At 41.9% G+C, this 20,606-nt stretch overlaps 3 protein-coding genes across 4 annotated transcripts in view; all 3 read right to left on the bottom strand.

Annotated features, from left to right (window-relative positions):
• Positions 1-20,606, bottom strand: part of hoxb3a (homeobox B3a) — a 78,982-nt gene that overhangs the window by 51,005 nt on the left and 7,371 nt on the right. The window lies entirely within an intron of this gene.
• hoxb5a (homeobox B5a) lies at positions 9,452-14,977 on the bottom strand. The gene is made up of 2 exons (XM_040049272.1): positions 11,142-14,977; positions 9,452-9,838 (listed from the first exon to the last, which is right to left on the bottom strand). Exons 1-2 carry the CDS (start codon positions 11,821-11,823, stop codon positions 9,591-9,593), a joined length of 930 nt encoding a protein of 309 aa, XP_039905206.1. The 5' UTR covers positions 11,824-14,977; the 3' UTR covers positions 9,452-9,590.
• hoxb6a (homeobox B6a) lies at positions 16,167-19,881 on the bottom strand. The gene is made up of 2 exons (XM_040049273.1): positions 18,163-19,881; positions 16,167-16,517 (listed from the first exon to the last, which is right to left on the bottom strand). The coding sequence occupies exons 1-2, from the start codon at positions 18,734-18,736 to the stop codon at positions 16,237-16,239; spliced, it is 855 nt and encodes a 284-aa protein (XP_039905207.1). The 5' UTR covers positions 18,737-19,881; the 3' UTR covers positions 16,167-16,236.

The raw sequence follows: 20,606 nt of genomic DNA on the forward strand, positions 1-20,606 counted from the left end.
TTAAATTTGAAAATTTTATCGGTAGAATGTAGGTTTCTGTTCGGTACCTGTTCAGTTTGGGTTATATTTTCGTATGTATCTGGATAGATAAGGACCAAGGCAAAGAAACTGGTACTTATAGACGGCCAAATGGGGAAGCTAGATTATTAAAACCGTTCTGCTATAGGCAGACAGGCGCGTGGGCTGCGACAGACACTGAATTAATGAGGTGAACTCTGGATGAACCCAGAGAAACGCAACATTTTTGAACTGAGTTATTCCCCCATTACCTTCAGAGGATGTGCGTATGTGTACTGGTGGAAAAGGCGAAAAGTCAGCCTGTTTTATGCCAAAGTTGATTCATTGTTTATTCTTTAATTTATTGAGAAAATCAGCTGTTCCAAGAGTCCACATCCTTTCCCTCTCTACACTGCCCTGTTCTAACAGAAAAGGTTCTGTTTAAAATTACTTCTAATCATCATCTTTAAGGTTAAATTTATTAGATTATGAGAAATGATTGAGCAGCATCGCCCGAGTTGGACGAATATCCGAATGTAACACTGCAACAATTATTAAATTTCCCTAGATTTTCTATAAAAACTTTAGTTCATTTTATATTATAATTATTGCTGTTATTATTAGCAGCACCGGAAAGAAAGAATGAGAAAATGAAAAAGGCGTCTGGGGGAAATCCAAGCAAACGGGACAGGACGTTAATCTCGCAAAGGAAAAATCAGATAAGGGGAGTAATATTTTTTTGGATGTAGAGCGAGATAAGAGTTTGATTGTTTTTTTGGGTTTTTTTTTACAGGGCTGTGCCTATAAGACTCCGGAGAGGAAGAGCTCTGCTTTACTAAACTTGCATCCTCAAACACACATCAACATATCTTAGTATCAAATATAAAACCACTGCTTGAAGACCACATATATCTAGTTATGCAAGTGAGCGCGCGCATGCACGCGTGTGCCAAATATTCAGAAATCTTTACATTTATTGCAAACGGTATTAAGGGTAATTCATCTCAGTTTAAGGGTGTAAAAAAAGCAGAAAAAAATAACGTAAATACTTAAAACAAACTCTAGCTGGTGTGAACAAAATGTGTACCAAACACCTGTAATCCCCCCAGACATCCATTTACCTCCTCCCCTCCCACCACCTTGAATCCTCCATTTTCTCTACCCGCCCGCACATTATTGTTGCAGGAGGAGCTTTGCTGTTATTACTGGAGAAGAGAAGGCAAGGTCAGGCCTTCTCCTCTCCTTTGCCTCCTGCTATCATTTCTCTCATCCGTACCCCCTTCCCAACCTCGGCTACTCTGACTCCCTCCCTCCTCCGTTTTTGCCTTTGACATACAGCAATTGGTCCAGGATGGAGTGAGTGAGTAGAGACGAGGGCGGAACTCACGCAAGACGGTGAACTTTTGACCCTTCAACTCAGTGACCCTGTCTCTACAGGCTGGGTAGTAGCTCGGACATCCAGTTATGTTTTTCTCTTGATAATAAGACTCCTCGTCTTTGCCCTGGGCCGGAATAAGACGGAGGAAACCTATAGTAGCTAAAGGCTTTAATAACTTGCTTGCTGGACTGAATGTTGCCTGGTTTTGTGTTTTTACCTGAGTCTGCTGCTACTTAGCAATGCAGTTCAAAGGAAATGATAATTAAGTCCTTAAATGACATTTTTTATTTTACTTTTTGAACCTTACACTTAATGGCACAGGCTACTTGTGTGTTTTTATACAATCACCATCAATCAGCTTCAGAGAAGCGCGACCGCTCTGACAGTTGTATATTTTAACTGAGAGAGAGATAGACGGGAGGTTGTTGCAGGTTATCGTCAGTTAGGATTCAAAGGGATGCGTACACGTGCTGGGAGGGAGAGAGGTACAGGCAGAGCAGAGCAGGGCACGTGGGGGTCTTTTGAGCTCATTCTCGTCCTCCTAGTGGTCTAAAGCGGGCTCTGGTGGCGGCGCGAGAGAGCTGCATTCTCAGGAAAAAAATATGACCTCCCCAGGCATGTTGAAACCACAGAATGGAGGTAAATAGAAAGAAGAGTACAACCTCACCACCACCCAAAGCGCTCTAAAAATATGAATTAGCTCAGAAGGCACAGTAATTATTGGAATGGCAAAACGCCATTGTGATGGCAAAACGCTTGATGGTGACACACTGATTGTTGCAACAAGTTAATGTGTATATTTCCTTCATTGTACATATGTTGCATGTTATTATAAGCTACTTCCTATCTGCTGTTATTTAAATGCATACTTCTCCATTATGATAACTATTATGTGACTGAACTATCTAAAATGATCGCAACTTCTATACATAAAACTTTAACAAAATTAAATTATATATTTGAAAAGAACAAATATTGACATAACCTGAACTTTCTCATAACCCATTGCCAAACAAGTCCGTTCTGGTGTTATCCGGGCTTTATTCAAATTGCACAAAGGGCCACTAATAAACGCCTTTTTAGTGCAAACACTTAGGAAGTCAGTGAGAGCATCTTTCTGTTTATTCCCAGCATCCAGCGCTGATTGTAGGTGCCGTTCAGTGACTTAGACAGGCTATTTTCAATTAGCAACTTTAAATCCAAAATAAGTGCTGGTTTTATGGCTATTGTATTATTGGTAGTGTGTTTAATAGTCAACCTTTTGGTGGTGGGTTAATTGAACGGTCTATTTGCCCAGTGCTCCGCCTGAAATTGTCGAAGTTTGACGTTTGGCTTAGGCAAATTTCCCTTTTTTACCATCAAAATGGAGAACACTTTAAAGCAACCACCTGTTCATTCCACCCGCCTACTATGTTGGTGAGGTAAATATACATACACTTGAATTCGTTAAAGGGGGGGCGGGGGTTGTTAACGCCGACCTGCAAGCCTTTCTTCCTCCAGAGCAGAGCCAGGTCAGCAGAGCCTGTCTGCTGACCTGGCGGTGACTTCTTGGTATGCATTATTCATGAGGCTTGGCCGCGTGGTTCACCCCAAGACTATGCTGAAGATATTAAGGCCGCAAATACCTATTTAAATGCAGCGCAATCACACCAAGTGACACGAGGGAAGAAAAGACACAGGGATTTGCGGAAAATGGGCAAAGGTTGACAGTTGGTCTTTGTTGTTGTTGTTTTTCTTTTAGTTATTTATTTTATAACTTTGTCTCACAAGCCAGTGATTTCTTCATAATTTGAAAATTTTCCCATGCTCAGCCCCCCCCCCCCCACACACACACACACATATACATAGCTCTCTCATGCCCTTCCAATAAATCTACCAAACACAGCAAAACACACCCCACTTACTCCTACACAAAGCAGCCGCTCTCACACAGACACACACACACCTTTGCAGCGCAATGGGAAGGAGAAAAAGGGCCGATCGCATTAGTTACTCACCTCACTCATCATCACCAACACAACACACAGGCTGTAAAGCCAAACTCAGCGCCTTTTGACAGTTTGGACAGGTTCAAAGGAGCAGCAAGTCTCTACACATAATACACATATTACACATGATACTGAAAAGAAGCGCGTCTGTACACTGGAGCTGCCCTGTGTACATAAACGGGAAACACACACACACACCAAAAACAAAGGAGCCCATACAAAGCCATTGCTGCGCCTTCCCATGTCATAGCCTCTCTCGCTTACCCGGACAAGAAAAGGAACTACTTTGTGTCACGCGTGTCATGTCCTGTCCCTGCGTGTGTACAGGTTTTGGAGCTATAGGGAGAGTGTAGGCTCTTGGTGCTAAAGGGAGGTGTTCCTGCATCATCACTAAAAGGAGGAAATTGATGAAAAATGAAATAGGGAGGTTTTTTTTGCCTTCCTGTTTATCGAACTGAAACTTCCTCAAGGACCTAGGCCGTTCCCGAAACGCTCGTGTGTATGTATTTATAAACCGACGGGAAAAGGAGCAACATAATAATAATAATAATAATAATAATAATAATAATAATAATAATAATAATAATAATAATAATAATAATACATGAAACCAAATAAAACGGACCTACATTAAATTACATTACATTACATTTAAATAAAATTCTTTTAAAAATAAAAAATCTTCCTTATTTCTCTGTTTTTGGAATTACGTTCGACTGTGCTTAACTGCGCCACAAACTAAAAATGGCTTGAAATAAAAACCATTGCGATTTTGGGAAACATTCTATTATTTTAAGGTAATTAATCAACTATATTTTTTTAATTAAAAAAGGAATTCATTTGTTTTATCAGATAAACGTTTACACTGAGGGAAAGAGCCTTCTTGCTTCACTCCCCTATCCCTGTCTTCCTCCTTCAACCGGTGCCTCAATAATTTATGGCATCCCAAACATGACTTTAAATAACATTCTTGTGAAGCTCATGAAAAATCATTGCGATGGCGAAGGGCAGCGCCAGGAATCCCCAGACTGAAAATACATCGGGCCAACCAGCCAGCCGGACTTACTTCACATGTAAAGTGAACATAATAAATGAGAGTTTGAGCGGAGAGAGGGACTTCCGAAAAGTGGAATTCTCCTCTCTTATTAGAGCAGCACAGAGGCCACAGGATTAACTCTGTGGTGGTGGTAGGTAGGAGAAATAGGCTCGTACTTGAAGGAGCCTTGTATGTATAAATATTGTAAGAATAGGTTTAGTTCAGGTTTACTTCCACTGCAAAACACTTTGTAAAACAGAGTGGAGAATACTTCCTTTGAGAGGTTTTATTAGATTAAAAAAGCAGACAAAATAACTGCTTAAAAATAAAAAAAAAATCAAACTACAGAATAAAAAATCCTTCTGTGAACAGATTACATTTTGTCAGAACATAAACAGCGTATCTTGGCCTTGTTCTGCTTTATTCCAAATTATGGTTTCTTAATGTGACATGTTTCTATTAAGCGTAATAATAACTCTAAACAGATATGAATTTTTTTAGCAGACAGCATTTTCTCTTGTGCCTGGGAATCATCTTCCTCATGTTGTCACCGTCTTCAATGCAGAAATCTGTTCATTTTATGGAGTTATTATGGCGTCGCTGCTTTAACTGACGCCATGGCGATCTAAACCAGTGGACACTGACCTCTCAAAAAAGAAGAACTGATAGAAACAAGCTTGGACTTGATATGTATCGAAATTTGAGCTTCAGTTCTAACATATTAAACAATTTACACGATGGCTCAAAGCAACAGGGTGAGTGCGTGCACGGGACAGAGGATGGCTCGTGTGACAGCTTCAGTCCCACTCTAGACAGAAGAAGAGCTAGATTTGGAGGGTCGGAAAAAGAGCTATACAGTTACCACTCTTCTCCTAGTTTACTCACAACACGACCAGCTTGTATATTTCTTGATAAAATTGTACTGGTGTTCACCAACTAAAGGTTTAAACTACGATTTTCCGTGTCACAAATAAAACAAAAGTACAACCCTGTTCATTTTAGAGGATAAACTATGGCTATATGCTATAGCGTGCTAAATCGATTAGTTCGCGTTGTATTTTGTGTGAATCTTATGTTCTGATAGAATAAATCATGTTTGTGTCATCTACCTTCGTTAACATTTCCTTAAAATATGCAATAATTCTGTTCTGTCAAGGACCCGTACCAGAACTCATTTCTTTACGAGTATTTATTTGGGTATCCGTTTAACTTAAAGACCGATAGAGGCTTGCTAGCTTAAGTAAAGCTATCATGTTTTGGTTTGGTTAAATCTAAAGTTATATTTTCATCAAGGGTGCTTTAGTGTCATGTGATGAACGCTTAGTTCGTATTAGAATACATGACTGATGTTGCATTTTTAAGCGTCTGTATTTGTGTCAACAATTTCACCAATATTCGCTCCAGCGCCTGCACCTGTGAAAGTTGGTAACACTTTGGTCAGAGTAAAATAATTCGTATGGGGTCTGGCAGGTTTGGGTTAATTTACCAGCATTTCCGTGTGTGTGTGTGTGTGTGTGTGTGTGTGTGTGTGTGTGTGTGTGTGTGTGTGTGTGTGTGTGTGGCCTAAGCCCCGGCGTAAAACCAATACCTCTAAGGACTTGGTTGGCGAACCTTGTTTTCATCTACAAAGCTGTTTCACACACATGCATCCCGCATTAAAAACAGAAAAACATGGGGGCAAGGTCTTGTCCCCAAGAACGCCTATCAGCACAGCCTGTGTATACACGCCTGCGTGTTCTTCTCCATCAGTGTAGTGGCTGATTTTTCCAACTCATAATCCTTTACAAAATCCATTTTACGCACACTTTGGCCGTGGGTAAAAATGTTATTTGATCACAGAATGAACGGAGTGAACATATGAGTCACAAGAGTTTTACGCTTTCAAAGATCACATAAACCGAAATCTGCAACATTTGCTGTTCGGTGTGATTTCATTAGCCTTTCAGCTAACGTATTATCAAAATAGTTCAAGTAAATTCGAAAATGCAAAAAGGAAGTGGTAAAATAACGCGCACAGGTTTTCCGTCTTATTTTCCTAAAGTTCAGCATATAACCCACATACACACAGATTTAAAATCACTGTATGAATTTAGTCTCTTTGTGTTTATTACCAACCACCTCTCCCCACAGTAAACCAAATAGTAATTGCCATTCTTACTTTGCGCGTCATCATTATGCACAAAATGAAACGCGTATATGTGAGGATACTGGCACACAAAGACAATTCTAATCTTGCGTCATCTGTGAGGTAATAACTCTCGCAGGTCCCGAACCGGCGACGACAAGGACTCTCCGAGTCTCTCCGAGTCCTAATTGTCGCTGGCAAATACACCGGAGCTTGGCGGCACTCCGCCAGCGCATTAATACCCTAGAACTACATAGTGAGTGACAAGGTAATTATACCCCCCACCTCCACACCCTCCCCCGCTCTCTCTCCCTTTCTCTCTCTCTCTCTCTCTCTCTAACACACACACACACACACACACACACACACACACACACACACACACACACACACACACACACACACACACACACTTTACCGACTCCTCTCCCCACTTAGCCCCCACTTGCAGACAGCCGTCACTACTTACTGTGCTGTGAGTCCAAGCTCTTTCTCTCCGGCGTCCACAGAGCAAAGCAGAGCGGAGATCAACGGTCTCCGAGTGTAGTGTGAACCGGAGCTGGAGTAGCGGCCGGTAGTAGTGGCCTGCTCTCTCTCACACACACATACTCCCTCTCTCCCTTTCTCTGTCTACTTTACTGACCTCTTTAGGATCCCCGCGAAGCAGTTAAACCGTCACTTGCTTTGGAGAATGCGAAATATATAGTACATTGTCAACTCCCCAAAACCATAAAACTAAGCTTATGGGACCCCACGTGACTGCAAGCGAACCAGTGAGAGGTATCAGTCTGAGTCCAGGCTTGACCTTTACGATCCAACTTGGAGATAAAAACCCTTATTTGTTTGACATGTAAATGTCAAAGCCGCCTTCTTTTTTTACAGTTTAGCCCAACGTAGAAGGGGTTAGCTTCAAAAATATATCTCAACACACACAGAGGAGAAGCAGGAGATAGAGGCTGTGTCCAGCCCCCACCCCCACCCCAGCAACTCAGAAGGAAAGCCTTGTAGGAGTAGGGAAACGGCAGCACCATGAGCCGGTGAGTTTAAAAGTTCAGTCGCTTGTTTACAGGAGAGGAAACTTAATTTGCCCGGGAGTAGCCTTCGTTCGGGCGGAAAGGAGAAAAAGTGACCAATTTGTCCACCGCGGGTAGTTTGTTGTCTTGTCAGAGTTGGTCAGCAGAGTCGAGAACTGATTTGTGAGTGTGTGTTCTGTGTATACTTGTATTTGTAATTCTCTCTCTTCTATGTGTGTGTTGACCACTTTTGATGTTCATTACATATAAAAGAAAGAAAAAGAAACTGTCAGTAAACCCAGTGATTCTGTGTGTGTGTGCGTGTGTGTGTGTGCTTGCGTGTGTGTGTGGCCCCCATAGTGATTGCGCGCTTGATGCTCACAATCATGCTTGATGTGTTGCGTCTTTATGCATGGTGTACCTATTGTGCATTATATGTCAGAAAGTGCGTTAAAAAACTACAAAAAGAGGCGAAAATAGACACTTAAACTCGGATTGAAGAGTTAAGCCAGATCTACATAATGTAAAATCAAACAACTTGATTTCAGCCTAAGTCAGGTAAAAATAGGAAATGGTTTGGTATTGTTGGCACAATACATAATACTGCTTTAGTAAATAACCACACACGCCACTCCTAACTATTGAGGCACATTGGTACAGCACCTATGGATATGCAAAGAGAGCAATTTGGTGTTCAGTATCTTGCCAAAGAAGACTTCCGCGTGCAGTTTGGAGAAGCCACAGCCACCAGTGTTTGGCAACTGATGCCAACCAAAGCCCCAGATTTGCATAAAGATATATGATATAAATATGGTATAGATGAGGTAATATGCAAAAACGATATGTGTTCGAATCACTTCTTCAGTATGTTATACAAACACACACACACACACTCACAGACACAGACACACACAAAGCCGGTATCAATCTAGATTCCCCTTAAGCTGTTTGTGGAACTGTTTCTATTATGAGCAGTTGCTTCAGTCTTTCTGTTTAATAAGTACAATGAACTTTATTGGGTTTCTTGTTTGCTTTTTTTGTTTTTGTTTTTTTACTTGAAGCTACAAACAAATACAAAAAGCTCACTGGCAGACAGGTTACAGGCCTTAATGGACGGTAGCCATTAGCCATACACACACACACTCATATAAACACGAACTCGCACACTGCACCTACGAATAGCCAACTGGTCACATTTAAAAATGTCAATATATATATATATATATATATATATATATACATCATTTGAGAAGCATAGAACCGATAATTACAATTATAATAACAATATAATACAGTTCCGCTTTTTTTGAATAGTAGAGCTGTACACAACTTTTTGGATGGATAAACAGATACAGGCAAAGTGATTTATTTTAAGTTTCAAACTCGGACACACGCACACACGTACGCGCGCGCGCGCACACACACACACACACACACACACACACACCTTTTCTGCTTCAAATAGCGCAGAATTTAATGGTAAGACAGCGAGTATAGTGGGTTTGGGGTAGGCGAGGGTATACGTGCCTTACTGGATGTAAATAACTTACAATAAACGCTCACATGCTAACTTTTCTAGAAAGCACTTGGTCAGTTACAAAAATTCACACTTGACACATAAAACGATACGTAGACATTAAACAATAGGTAGGTAGCAATGTTGTAAGTAGGACATAAGGTAGGTAGCATATTTATCCGTGACTCCCCTCCTTTTTTAAAGGAGGACAACATAAAGAAACACTTTTTTTGTTACAAGAGCAAGTACCACAGTCATTATTCTTTTTTACGTTGCCCTAAAACACCAAAGACCGACATACCGAACAAATGAAAAGTGCTGCGCTGCTGTACAGTACTCTTTAGTGTTTCTGATTACATTTTGGAATATTTTTTCTTCGTCTTCGTCTTCTTCTTTTGCTGGCCTCTCTTTTGCTGTTTTCTTCAAGTTTTTTTATTTCTGGTTTGTTTCTTCCCTCCTCCAGAGAAGCGTGTACATGGTAGTATCATCTCTAAAGAGATGAACGAAGACAGATTCTGGTTTAAAACAAAGATATTTCTAGGGTTGGAAGGCGCTGCCAGCAGTGGCGAGGCTCATGCTTTTCAATTTGTTGTCCTTCTTCCACTTCATCCTCCGGTTCTGAAACCAGATTTTAATCTGCCGCTCCGTGAGGCAGAGTGCGTGCGCGATCTCTATCCGCCTCCGCCGCGTGAGGTACCGGTTGAAGTGGAACTCCTTCTCCAGCTCGAGAGTCTGATAGCGGGTGTACGCCGTCCGTGCCCGTTTCCCGTCGGGGCCCGTCATATCTGAGGGTGATGAGAGGACAAAGGGCTTTTAAAGATGCGCCAACACGCGACAGAAACGGGCTGTTATTGAGTCCAAAAATAGAGTGCGCAATATATAGTCAGTATTTTACAGCGCTCTAAAGTACACTCCAGTATAAGAGAACTACTTGAAAATATCAATCTAAAGGCACGAACGCCTCTGTTAGGGTGATGTTTTCTATGATTCAAAGGATTCTCATAGACTGGAGCCACAGGTGTTTGTTTTATTGTATCAACCTCTAACGCCCCCACGCATACACAAGGAATTAAACTTACTGTTTTATCAAAATCACCGAGCGTAAAGGCAGGCCTACAGCGAGTAAAACTGTCCATCATCCTAACCACAACCTTTCTTAACACATTTTATTTCTGCTATTTCCATTCCACAGCCTGGGTTAAAACATTTGCTTTTATCTGTCACATTACTTTTTTTCCCTTTTTAACCACCCGTCTTCACCATCACCTCTCTATATGCCCCATTTTTTTACACCCTTCAGGGTTTTATTGCCCCGTCCTGTACCTCACCTTTTTAATAAAGTTCCCACCCGTAATAAAGCTTCACTTTTCAAAGGAGCAAGCCGCTTCCAAAGCCTTCCTGGCCTCACTTTCTGCTTCTTTTTTCTTTCTTTGCCCGGCTCTGTCTGCAGCTTCCCAGCCCTGCTGAGTTTTTCTTCCCTTCGTCTCTCCCCTGACAGATTTATGACGCTTTTGTGGAATTTGCTAAAATAAAAAAGAGGAGACAGAAGGGGCAATTGTCCGGCGTTCCTGATTTCTAAAACACGAAAATGTAATGGGAATTTTCTACTAAGACGTTTTCTGGGGTGTACTGCTTCGATTTTTTTAGATCTTCATATCAGTATTTAAAACATGAATACATAATTTAAAATGAAAGCATCAATATTAACCCTATGCGCACGATTAAATGGCATTCATTTGAGATTCATAATCTTGACAACTGATTTCTGACTGCCACATGAAAATATGAAATTGACACAGTAGAAAAAAGTCTGGTAGGGTGCAGAGAAAAACGAAGAACCGTGGCTAATTGGGTATCTTCCTGCTGTTCTCGAGCATCCACTTTACACAGAACAAAGCAGCAATAATTCTGCACAATCATTAATGTGCATTTTAAGAAGCCCCGCTATAGGTACAACAAGCACTAAACTGTTACCAGTCCCATGTGTCAACACGGAGGCTATTCTGCTGAACCAGTCATATGAATGTTATCGCCCGAAACTTCTAGGATACATGGTAAATAAGTTGTAAACACAAGAGCAATGTGTACCATGACTAATGTGTAGCTTTCTCATCCAGGGGAATATCTGTGGTGTCTGCGCCTCACTGCCAGTGTTGCCAGAGGCTGATCCCGTCGGACCGCCCTCCTGCTTATGCCCGGTCCTGGGTGGCGGATTGCTGGCGTGACTGGTGTCCCGGTTATGCTGCAAGTCCTCGGTCTCTGGTGACGCGTCATCCAGCTCGGTGAAACGCTGCACTGTGCCGCCACCGCCGGTGGAGGAGGCGGAGGACAGGTTTGGTGAGCAGAGATTACCGCTTCCTGCTTGATCCGAGCGAGGAGACGAACTCCGGGCGCCCAGTTTTGTGCTTTCGTTGCCGGGTGACAGCAGGGAGTCCGCCGCAGAGGCGAGGGAGCAGCTAGATGGTTGTCTGAACCCCCTGTCCGGGGCCGGGGAGCCGAAACCCCGCGAGTCCCCACCAACTGAGCCGCCCCCGAAGTGTCCTCCAGCGTTGGCGGTACTGTTGGTTCCCCCTCCCCGGTTATTGACGGTCAGGTCCATGCCATTGTAGCTGTAGCCGTAAGAGCCCGTCGCAGGGTGCATGGTGGCGGAGGAAGAATCCCTGTACGTCCCGCCGTTCATTGCGCCGCTGCTGCCTCCATAATTTAGCAGTTGATATTCGGGGCCATTTGGGTAGCGCCCCGAGAACGAGTTTACAAAATAAGAGCTCATTTAGGTTGTTTTAGAGACTTGCAGGTTTATAGTTGAGTACTAAGGGGCGCTTGATTTGTTAGATTTCTCTGGGTCGTTATAACGCTGGTACTTTCAACGATTTATGATGTATTAGTGAATTATGGCGTTGCACTGTACTTCGTTTTTAGCTATGTATGCGCCGTCCAAATATGGGGGTGGGGTGGTGTGTGTGTGTTGGATGGAGGGGTGTGTGTGTGTGATGGGGGAGGTGAGGGGTGAGGCGAGGGAGGAGAGAGAGACACACACGTAGTGAGGAAGGAGGAGGGGGACGGTCACGTGCTTTTGTTGACCAGTCGTAAATTCTCGCCGATGACTTTAGAGAGGTAATTTATGCTCGGAGGTTTCAAATGATAAAGATTGGGCGGAGGAAGCTCTCCCTCTCTTTCTCTCCGTCTCTCTCTCTCTCTCTTTATTGCTAGAGGTGTCGGGGGTGAGCTCAGAGCGCCACCTACTGCAGATATAATTTATTGCACAGAAAGAAGTGTTAAGGGAGAAAGGACACACAAGAGTCCATGACAGCTGCTATAAAAAAAAAAACATTGTGTGTGTGTTTGTTCATCACTCAGCTCTGTTAATTGACCTTTTGCTTAGTCTCACAATTAAGCGCCGTAAGAACCGTAAAATCAAACGTTAATAATGAACACCATGGTAAAAAAAATAGTAACTAGCCTTTCTCCACATACATCTGATAGCTGTTGATATTTATCCCGGAGTTCTGCCAGAAAGCGGTCTCACCGATAAAATACACGTGTTTTTTTGTGTTATGCAGTGTTTCGATTTGCTGCACTAATTGTTTGTACCTCAACTTCCGGCACAGGTACAAAACACCAGTAGGAAATATAGTGCAAAATATCACAAAAATTAGGCAAAAACAAACAAATAAATAAATAAATACATCACAGACCAAACTAAACAGTCAACACTACAAAAAATGTTTGAGTTATGACAATTCGACTGGCCTGCGACTGTACATTCTTTCTTTCTTACTGCAAGCCTCCCTTGCAGCTGCAGACGAGGAATGTTAAACCTGATCTGTGACGTCCACACTGGATGGAAATCTGCTGATTTATGATTTGTTGATTCCCGGGTTTGGATGCATTTCAGCCGCGGGAGTGCTTGTGTGTGTCTAAGCGTTTGCGTGTTTGAAGTAGGCCTCAGTGTGCGCTCGGGTGTACACGCTTTGTTGTAACTTCGGCACAGCAGCTAGAACAGGCGACAGATGAAGAATTCCAGAGCTTTGTGTGTATGTGTGAAATGATACAAATGGATGTACTCAGTGGGGAAATGTGTGCAGTTTGCAGGCCACATTTCAGAGTGTCGGCTAAAGAAACCAGCAGTTGGAATGGGATTCATCTTGAATATTACAAAGTAGCAGGCACATTTAAAACACACGGGCAAGCACAACATGGGGTTTAAAGCCACAAAAGACCCAGCTGTCACACTGCTCTCAGCACACTGCCTTTGGTATTTATAGATCAGCACAATCGCGCTGAATTTGTTCCATGAAAGAGCTCACTGAACGAAAAACATTTAAATATTTCAATAAGGCCAGTTTGTAGACAATCATCATTCAGTTTTAGCATAGAATAAAACTATCTGTCCGTCCATCCATCCATCCATCCATCTCTTTTCTTTCGCTCAACCTACCAACCTATCTCTTCAGCTGTACATGTTTTGCGTTTACTTTCTGTTATATTGAATTTGTCGCATTCTGAGTAAGAATAAAGGAGAGTCAGAATTTAAGGTATGAGCCCAGATTAGAGCACATTTTGCAACCAGTGCCTGCGCACAGATGCAGTTCCTTTTATTCTAATAATCTCATTCAAAGAGCCACGCAGATTTCAATATGCTTCATTTTTGGAGATTTTGATATTTTAACCAATTATAGATTGTGGTCTAAGACAAACTCTTTCTAATTAATGTTCAGTTGTCTTAAACAGACAAATAAACAAAAAACAAACAAACAATTTTTCTTCTTCAAAATTGAGACTTTCAGTAGAGAACAGCTTTCAGTAGAGATAGAAAGAACAAAACAACATGAAACATTTCCTCTTCGTTTTTCTCTCCTTAAAATATGTTAAACACAAAGCACGTATGTGCAATATGTAAAGACGAGCCCCCCTGATTCACAGTAAAACCATTTCCACTGTGTTTAACATAGAACATCTGCCAGCACGTAGTCATACAACTGATTCAAAATGGGAACGAAATCGCCAATCGAGTCATATCCGCAACACAAAAAGAAACCAACGTACATTGAATATGTCTGTGCTGCAGAATACGCTTTAATAGATTTTCTCTTGAGGTAATTTCATTGCGAGTCTCACTGTATTCTCAATTTGTCTCTCAAAGTATTAAATTCAAACATAGCATAACTAAAAGTATCATTAATTAAATCATGTGAAATCTTTAGTTCTTCGCCTCGCACAGAGGCGAGGCTGGTTTTTCTAGGTGTGCTTATTAATTATTTACTACCAGCTTATGCCATCTTTGTCTTGGCAGTATTCCAACAGGATTTTTTTTTCTAAACTTAAAATGTGCATGCGTTAGATACATGCTATAATAACAGCACTTGCTTGGTATGACTTAAGACCGTCAAATAATAAATAAATAAATATCTGTTCTCTGTTATGCTTATTATGTGTGTTATTATGCCCATAACTCGAAAATTCAGAAATATATCTGGAATGTTCCGAATGAAAAGCCGGCAAATGAAATCATTCTAAAGTAACTCTGATTTAGACCATATTTGTCTTTATGGTTTTCATGTTTCATGAGATAAGCTAATGTGCAGAATGGTGTGTGTGTGTGTGTGTGTGTGTGTGTGTGTGTGTGTGTGTGTGTGTGTGTGTGTGTGTGTGTGTGTGTGTGTGTGTGTGTGTGTGTGTGTGTTTGCAGCCGCATCAGTGAAACTTCCAAGATGGATACAACGCGCCGGTCACTCAGGGGACAAGTAGAGTTAAAAGGTCACGAGGACATTGTCCACTTTGTCTGCGTGAAGTGTGTGTCTATGTGTAACGTGTCTGGCTGCAGGGCTCGAGGAGAGGTCAACTTTCTCTGCCTCGCTCTGGTCATCATTTAGTTTGAGCCCGCCATCAGCAGCGCACTCTCCTCGTCGCTTTCCTTCCAGATCGTCGCGTGCGCCTGTTTGGCCGCAGCCTCGCGTTTAACACCAGTAAGAGGCTAAAAGGCTCAAGCGTGTTAAAGTTGTCCTCTAAATCATAAAATAAACCAATCTCAAATCCAGTAATGTTGAGTTTGACCAACCTTTACTGCGCGTTAATTAATGTTAGAATAAATGAAAATTCATTTCATGCCCCAAGACACACACAAACACACCCTATCCCCGTTATAAAAATAACCTTTCTCCATAAATTCCTTTACATTTTATTAAACATTTGTCATAGGTAGTATATGTGATTACTTGACAATAACACATAACCAAAACATGTAAAAATCGATAAAATATACACTTTCCTGAATGTTTTAGGTAGTTTGGCGAATAACATCAGTAGGTTAACAACCGCAACCCCACCCAAAGCTTCAACAGGTTTCCCGATATTGAAAATTTCCCCGCAACCGTAGTTACATTATTTTCACCATACAAGGCGTTTTTCCCTTGCTTATTTCTGTACAGTTTAAATATGAACACCATAAGACATACATACCTCCAATAGTTTTTCCTCCCTTCGTGTATATGCAGAGCATACTTGCACGTGTACTTAAAGGTATTAAAGGCTACACACATTTACAAATAATAAGAAACAAAATCGGGAAGGAAACAGCCGGAAGTCAAGTTCTAAAGCCCCCAAAACAAGTTATAAATCCTAAAACAAGTGCCTTACATGGTGTCTTTGAAAGAATAAAAAATAAAATAAAATAAATTAAATATGCATAGCCATAAAAAAGTACAGTAAAAAAATCGGTAGGCGGAATGCAGCAATAAATTGTGTTTCAAAACTACTTGTGGCCTTGTGTTGGTGGCCTTTAAAAAAAGTGTTCATTCATCTATTGTATTCTTTAATTTAACGCCATGTTCATTTCCCCTCCCAGGTTTTATCGTATCTGTCCCTTTCCACAGTTACATAACCCTTGCTGTAGAGTGTTTTACAAATTATTACCAAATATCAGACCACTCAAGTACAGCCTACAGAAAGAGTTGATGTAAGAGGGATAAAAATAAATCCCCCCATTCCGTTGTTTCACCACCGCTCAGGTGAGGGGAGAAAATAAAGAAAGAAAAACAACAGAGGGAGAGAGAAAAAAATGCGGGGGGGGGGGGGGGGGGGGTGCTCTTGAAAAACTTGGAGGCATGAGATTAATCAGCATGTCTTCTCTTTTATTCTGCCCTTCCTTTTACGTGTCTTACATTAGTTTATTTTTGGTCCTGTTTTACTCAGTCCGTTTCTCCTCTTCATCTGCACCGTTCGCCGTAGAGGAAGAAGAAGAGGATGTAGAAGAGGAGTTGATCAGCTTGTTCTCCTTCTTCCACTTCATCCTCCGGTTCTGGAACCATATTTTAATCTGTCGCTCCGTGAGGCACAGCGCGTGCGCAATCTCGATCCGACGTCGCCGCGTGAGGTACCGGTTGAAGTGAAACTCCTTCTCCAGCTCGAGCGTCTGGTAGCGGGTGTACGTCTGCCGACCGCGTCTCCCGGGGCTACTGAAGGTCCCTGAGAAGCAAGGAAAGAAAGAGACAGATACATTTGAACCAAGATAACAACACTGAGGCGTTAACTATTCTGTTAAGAAAAAGTTACCAGAAAAGTTCATCACATGCATATTCTATTCTATTCTATAAGTTTCCACAACAGTGCCTGTTTAGTATTATCAAGGCTATTTGCCCCCCGCTTAAATTAAGAATTAGTAATGTTCACATTAAAGAACAATGCAGACGATGGCTGCCATCTAACAATGTGCGCCATCCCTTAAGGACACTGTTTTAATGTGAATTTAACATTGTTTTACTAAAATGTTTACTTACTCTGACTGCGAAGCCGCGGATTATTTTTGGCTTTGTGAAAAGTGAAAACTTGGATTTCTTATTTTGTTTAATTAAAAACAATAACAATCATTCTACAGGAAAGTTGAACGTCATGGTTTATGAAACACGGAGAGTAACTATGTTATATAATGTTACTGATGGTAAGTAGCAGTAAATTCAGAAAAAGAATTCCCGTTGTGGGGTGTATACACCGATCTTCACTAATAAGGCAATTAAGGCAACTTCAGTTTATGTATTGATTTGAAAGTAAGAGCATGGATTGCATGCCACAAGCTATTCATATCTAAATCCAAATGACCATAAATAACTCTCCCCTCTCTCTGGCTACTATTTTCACCTTTAACTGTCATTTATAACGCGCTCTTTGTTTTCCTCCATATATATTTATTTGCGGCGAAGTATGTTACCACCTCATCTGTCATAACTCGGAGTGTCCTGCAGGGCTTTATAAAACACTAGCTCTGCATCATCTGCTATTACTCATTCTACCCTCAACAGGCCGTTTTTCTCTCTTAAGGATTGTTTGCAGCACAGGACAGTGTTTAACACTTTAGGTTAAATCATGCAAGAGTGCAAAAGCACAAACTTTTAGGAGAGCCGGCTAAATGAAACTATTTCACATTATTCCCGCCACGGTTCGCCTCACTTTCACTTTAAACTTTAGGCTATATCTATATACGATTTGAATCAACAGTGAATAACACTGTCTACGCTGCAAAGTTAACTCCGGAGGCTCAATAAACGATAAGATAGAAAAGGTCAAAACCAATAATAGCAACAGGAAATGTGATATATCTTTATCAGCACAGAAAAGAAACGTTAGCAAAAACAAAACAGTGTTTATCGCATCCTATTGGTCATGTCTCAAAGCAGAGTATGTCTGAGAGGAAAAGCGTTTTCAAAAATAAAAGAGATGAACTATTCAGACACATTTGAATAAACGAATGACTAATAGAGTGTGGATATTTGGACTTATCTCTGTATTTCCTCTATATCTACATCATTAATTTTTTATCTGCTCCTTGTTTTCCCCCACACTTTGCTTTACTTGGTAGCATCGTCACGGGTCACACAGGCTACAGTAAAAGGACCCGCAATGCAAACAAACCCGTTTTATGACGGACAATAAAATACAGCGCACATGACGGACTGACAGGTCAACAAACGGGGATCATAAAGCAGCTTCTGTGGCAGGAGGAGGGAAAAAGGAAAGGAAATCTAACAGAGGCTGACAGAGGAAACAAACGTCATTTTTATGACTGGGATCATAAAATATGCAAGAAAGAGAGGAAGAGGAAGAAGAAGACACTCACCGTTGCAGGCGTTCATCCGCTGCATCCATGGATAAATGGGCACTGACGCCGACTGTTTGTCTTCCATCGTTTCTCCGAAAAGCCCCTTTGCACTGAGCCCTACGCACTCTGTTTTACGCTGCACGCCGTCCTGACTGAGCGCGAGCTGATGCTCCTCCAGAGCGCACGGGTGTTCCTTATCCCTGTAGAAACTCGTGGCTGCAGCTGCGGCCGCCGCTGCCGCCGCTGCAGTGGCGTAGTCGCAGGCACCGGTTCCGGTCGCGCCCCCAACACCGACCCCCGCCGCTGCTGCTGTCGCCCGGTGTCCGGTATATGCTCCATTGGCCGCCTGCTGGTAGTAGGTGGATGCCGGGTACGGTTTGTCCTGGTGTGCGCCGGGTCCGCCGGTGCTGTATGCTACGGCTGCGGTAACGGCTGCTGCCCCCGGGTAGTGCCTAAGCGGGTGGTCGGCGGCGTATCCCGATGAGTAGAGAGGTATCTGACCCAAAAACGACTCTGCTGCCGCCGCCTGCCCGCTTCCACCCGTTCCCGGTAGCGTCACCGGGAAAGAGGAGTTGACAAAATAGGAATTCATCAGGAGAAAGAAGAAAAAGAGGAGAAGCCGGAAAAGAGGAGAAGAGGAGAGGGGAGGACAGGAGGGGACGAAACAAACACAATAACAACGTTCACTCGATGAAGAAGGAGAAGGAGGAGGAGTAGGCAGAGGCTAACGGCTAGCAGCTAACGGTTCTCCCTCCCGTCCTGCTTCCTCTGCCTTCCCCTGCCTGCACTTTATGATTTGTTGTGTTTTATAGCCGACAGTCCGACGGGCTGCCGCTATCACTTAGTGTATCGCAGATTGGGAGGAGGGGGGGGGGGTTGTATTAGGTGGGCTGAGTGCCAGTGTGGGACGGAGGGGCGTGTGGAGGGTGGGGGGCAACAGAGAGAACCTCTCCGTGTGTATGCGATCGGAGAACACGGGACGGGGCGAGAAGGGGTATCGGGTGGGGGGTTGGGGGGCAGACACCAGCTGACCTCGAACTGACCAATGGGACGCGTCTGTGCCTGGCATTCGTTCGCTCTTTTCCTTTCGTTGGAGAGGAAAAAGAAGAGGAAGAGGAGGAGGTCTGGGAACTACCGAATACACCCCCACCACCACACACAAACACGCTCTCTTCCTTTCTTTCCTTTTTAATTCGTATCTAATCTCTCTTTCTAATCTTCCTTCTGTTCCCGGTGACATTGCGCAATCACACCGGAATCCTCGGCGCGTTAAATTGATTCTTTTCTCTCCCCGTGTGTCTTCCTCCGTCTGTTGTTGGACCCATAAAAACCAGCAGTTCTCACACGTATGCGCGTTTTCCCCTTGGGGTCGGGAGAGAAGGCAACCGAATAATAAAATATGTTTCCCGGCGCTTTGGAGATAATACCGACCGCATTAAAATGAATTTGTGGAGCGTAAATCACAGCCGGGAACGTGCGCGCGTCTTGTGTGTGGTGCAGTGTGTGTGATGCTAGTATTAGATTCAGCCTACTATATAATATGGGCCATGTAATTGGAGTGTTGTATATTTGCAATTGGTATATCTGGTGATTGGGTAGTTTATGTCCCTTCTTTGGTCAGTGTGTGTGTCCTACTCCTATCGCAGGCTGCTATTTTCTAAAGCAGAAGACTAATTTAGTAATTTGGAAGGGATTTTCGGCACATAATCTGATAGTTAGAAATGTTATATATATATATATATATATATATATATATATATATATATATATATATATATATATATATATATATATATATATATATATATATATATATATATATATATACACACACACACATATGCTGCTATATGAGTACCATAAGACTATTCAGTCAGAAAAATGTAACTCCTATACTGTGCCAGAGGGTGCTGGGTTTGATCAATGTGTGCAGTGATTTATTATTTTCCTTTTTTCTTCTCCGGTGACACTGATTAGCCTGAAATGTAAAACAGGAAAAAGAAAAGAAGTATTTTTTTTTTCTTTCTGCTTTTTTTCTTAGCGTCATCTTGACACTCATTAGACCCACGCACCTGAAGCTCTTTCATTATATATATGGCCACGTCCATGTTTATATTGAACCGAAATATATTGCATTGTTTAAAAAAACAATTAGAATGAAAGTCTTCGAATAAAAAAACAAATAACAACAAAAACGCCGTTATTATAGATTTGTTAGTTTTACCACTAACAAAAAACGTACTGCATTACTACTGTAAAATTAAATTATATTTTTTCTCAGTTTTACACTATATGGAACGATAATTATAAATGTAGAACGATAATTATAAATGTAAAAGAAAAAAAACATAGCTAATGGGTACACTAGTGTCACAAATTATTATTATCATCCCTTAGAATAATAAAAACTAAATTTACACAGACACATTTTGCACTCCTTTTGCAAAGAAACATTAGAACCT

The sequence above is a fragment of the Simochromis diagramma genome, unplaced genomic scaffold (genome assembly GCF_900408965.1).
Source record: "Simochromis diagramma unplaced genomic scaffold, fSimDia1.1 OVJJ01000517.1, whole genome shotgun sequence".
Classification (NCBI taxonomy): Eukaryota; Metazoa; Chordata; class Actinopteri; order Cichliformes; family Cichlidae; genus Simochromis; species Simochromis diagramma.

What these genes read in the sequence shown, in the direction of transcription:
- hoxb5a (XM_040049272.1), bottom strand. Translation starts at nt 11,823, where the DNA reads ATGAGCTCTTATTTTGTAAACTCGTTCTCGGGGCGCTACCCAAATGGC. An exon ending in AAAGCTACACATTAGTCATG is followed by an intron (nt 9,839 to 11,141) that starts GTACACATTGCT and finishes CATCACCCTCAG; the next exon opens with ATATGACGGGCCCCGACGGG.
- hoxb6a (XM_040049273.1), bottom strand. Translation starts at nt 18,736, where the DNA reads ATGAATTCCTATTTTGTCAACTCCTCTTTCCCGGTGACGCTACCGGGA. An exon ending in GCGGATGAACGCCTGCAACG is followed by an intron (nt 16,518 to 18,162) that starts GTGAGTGTCTTC and finishes CTTGCTTCTCAG; the next exon opens with GGACCTTCAGTAGCCCCGGG.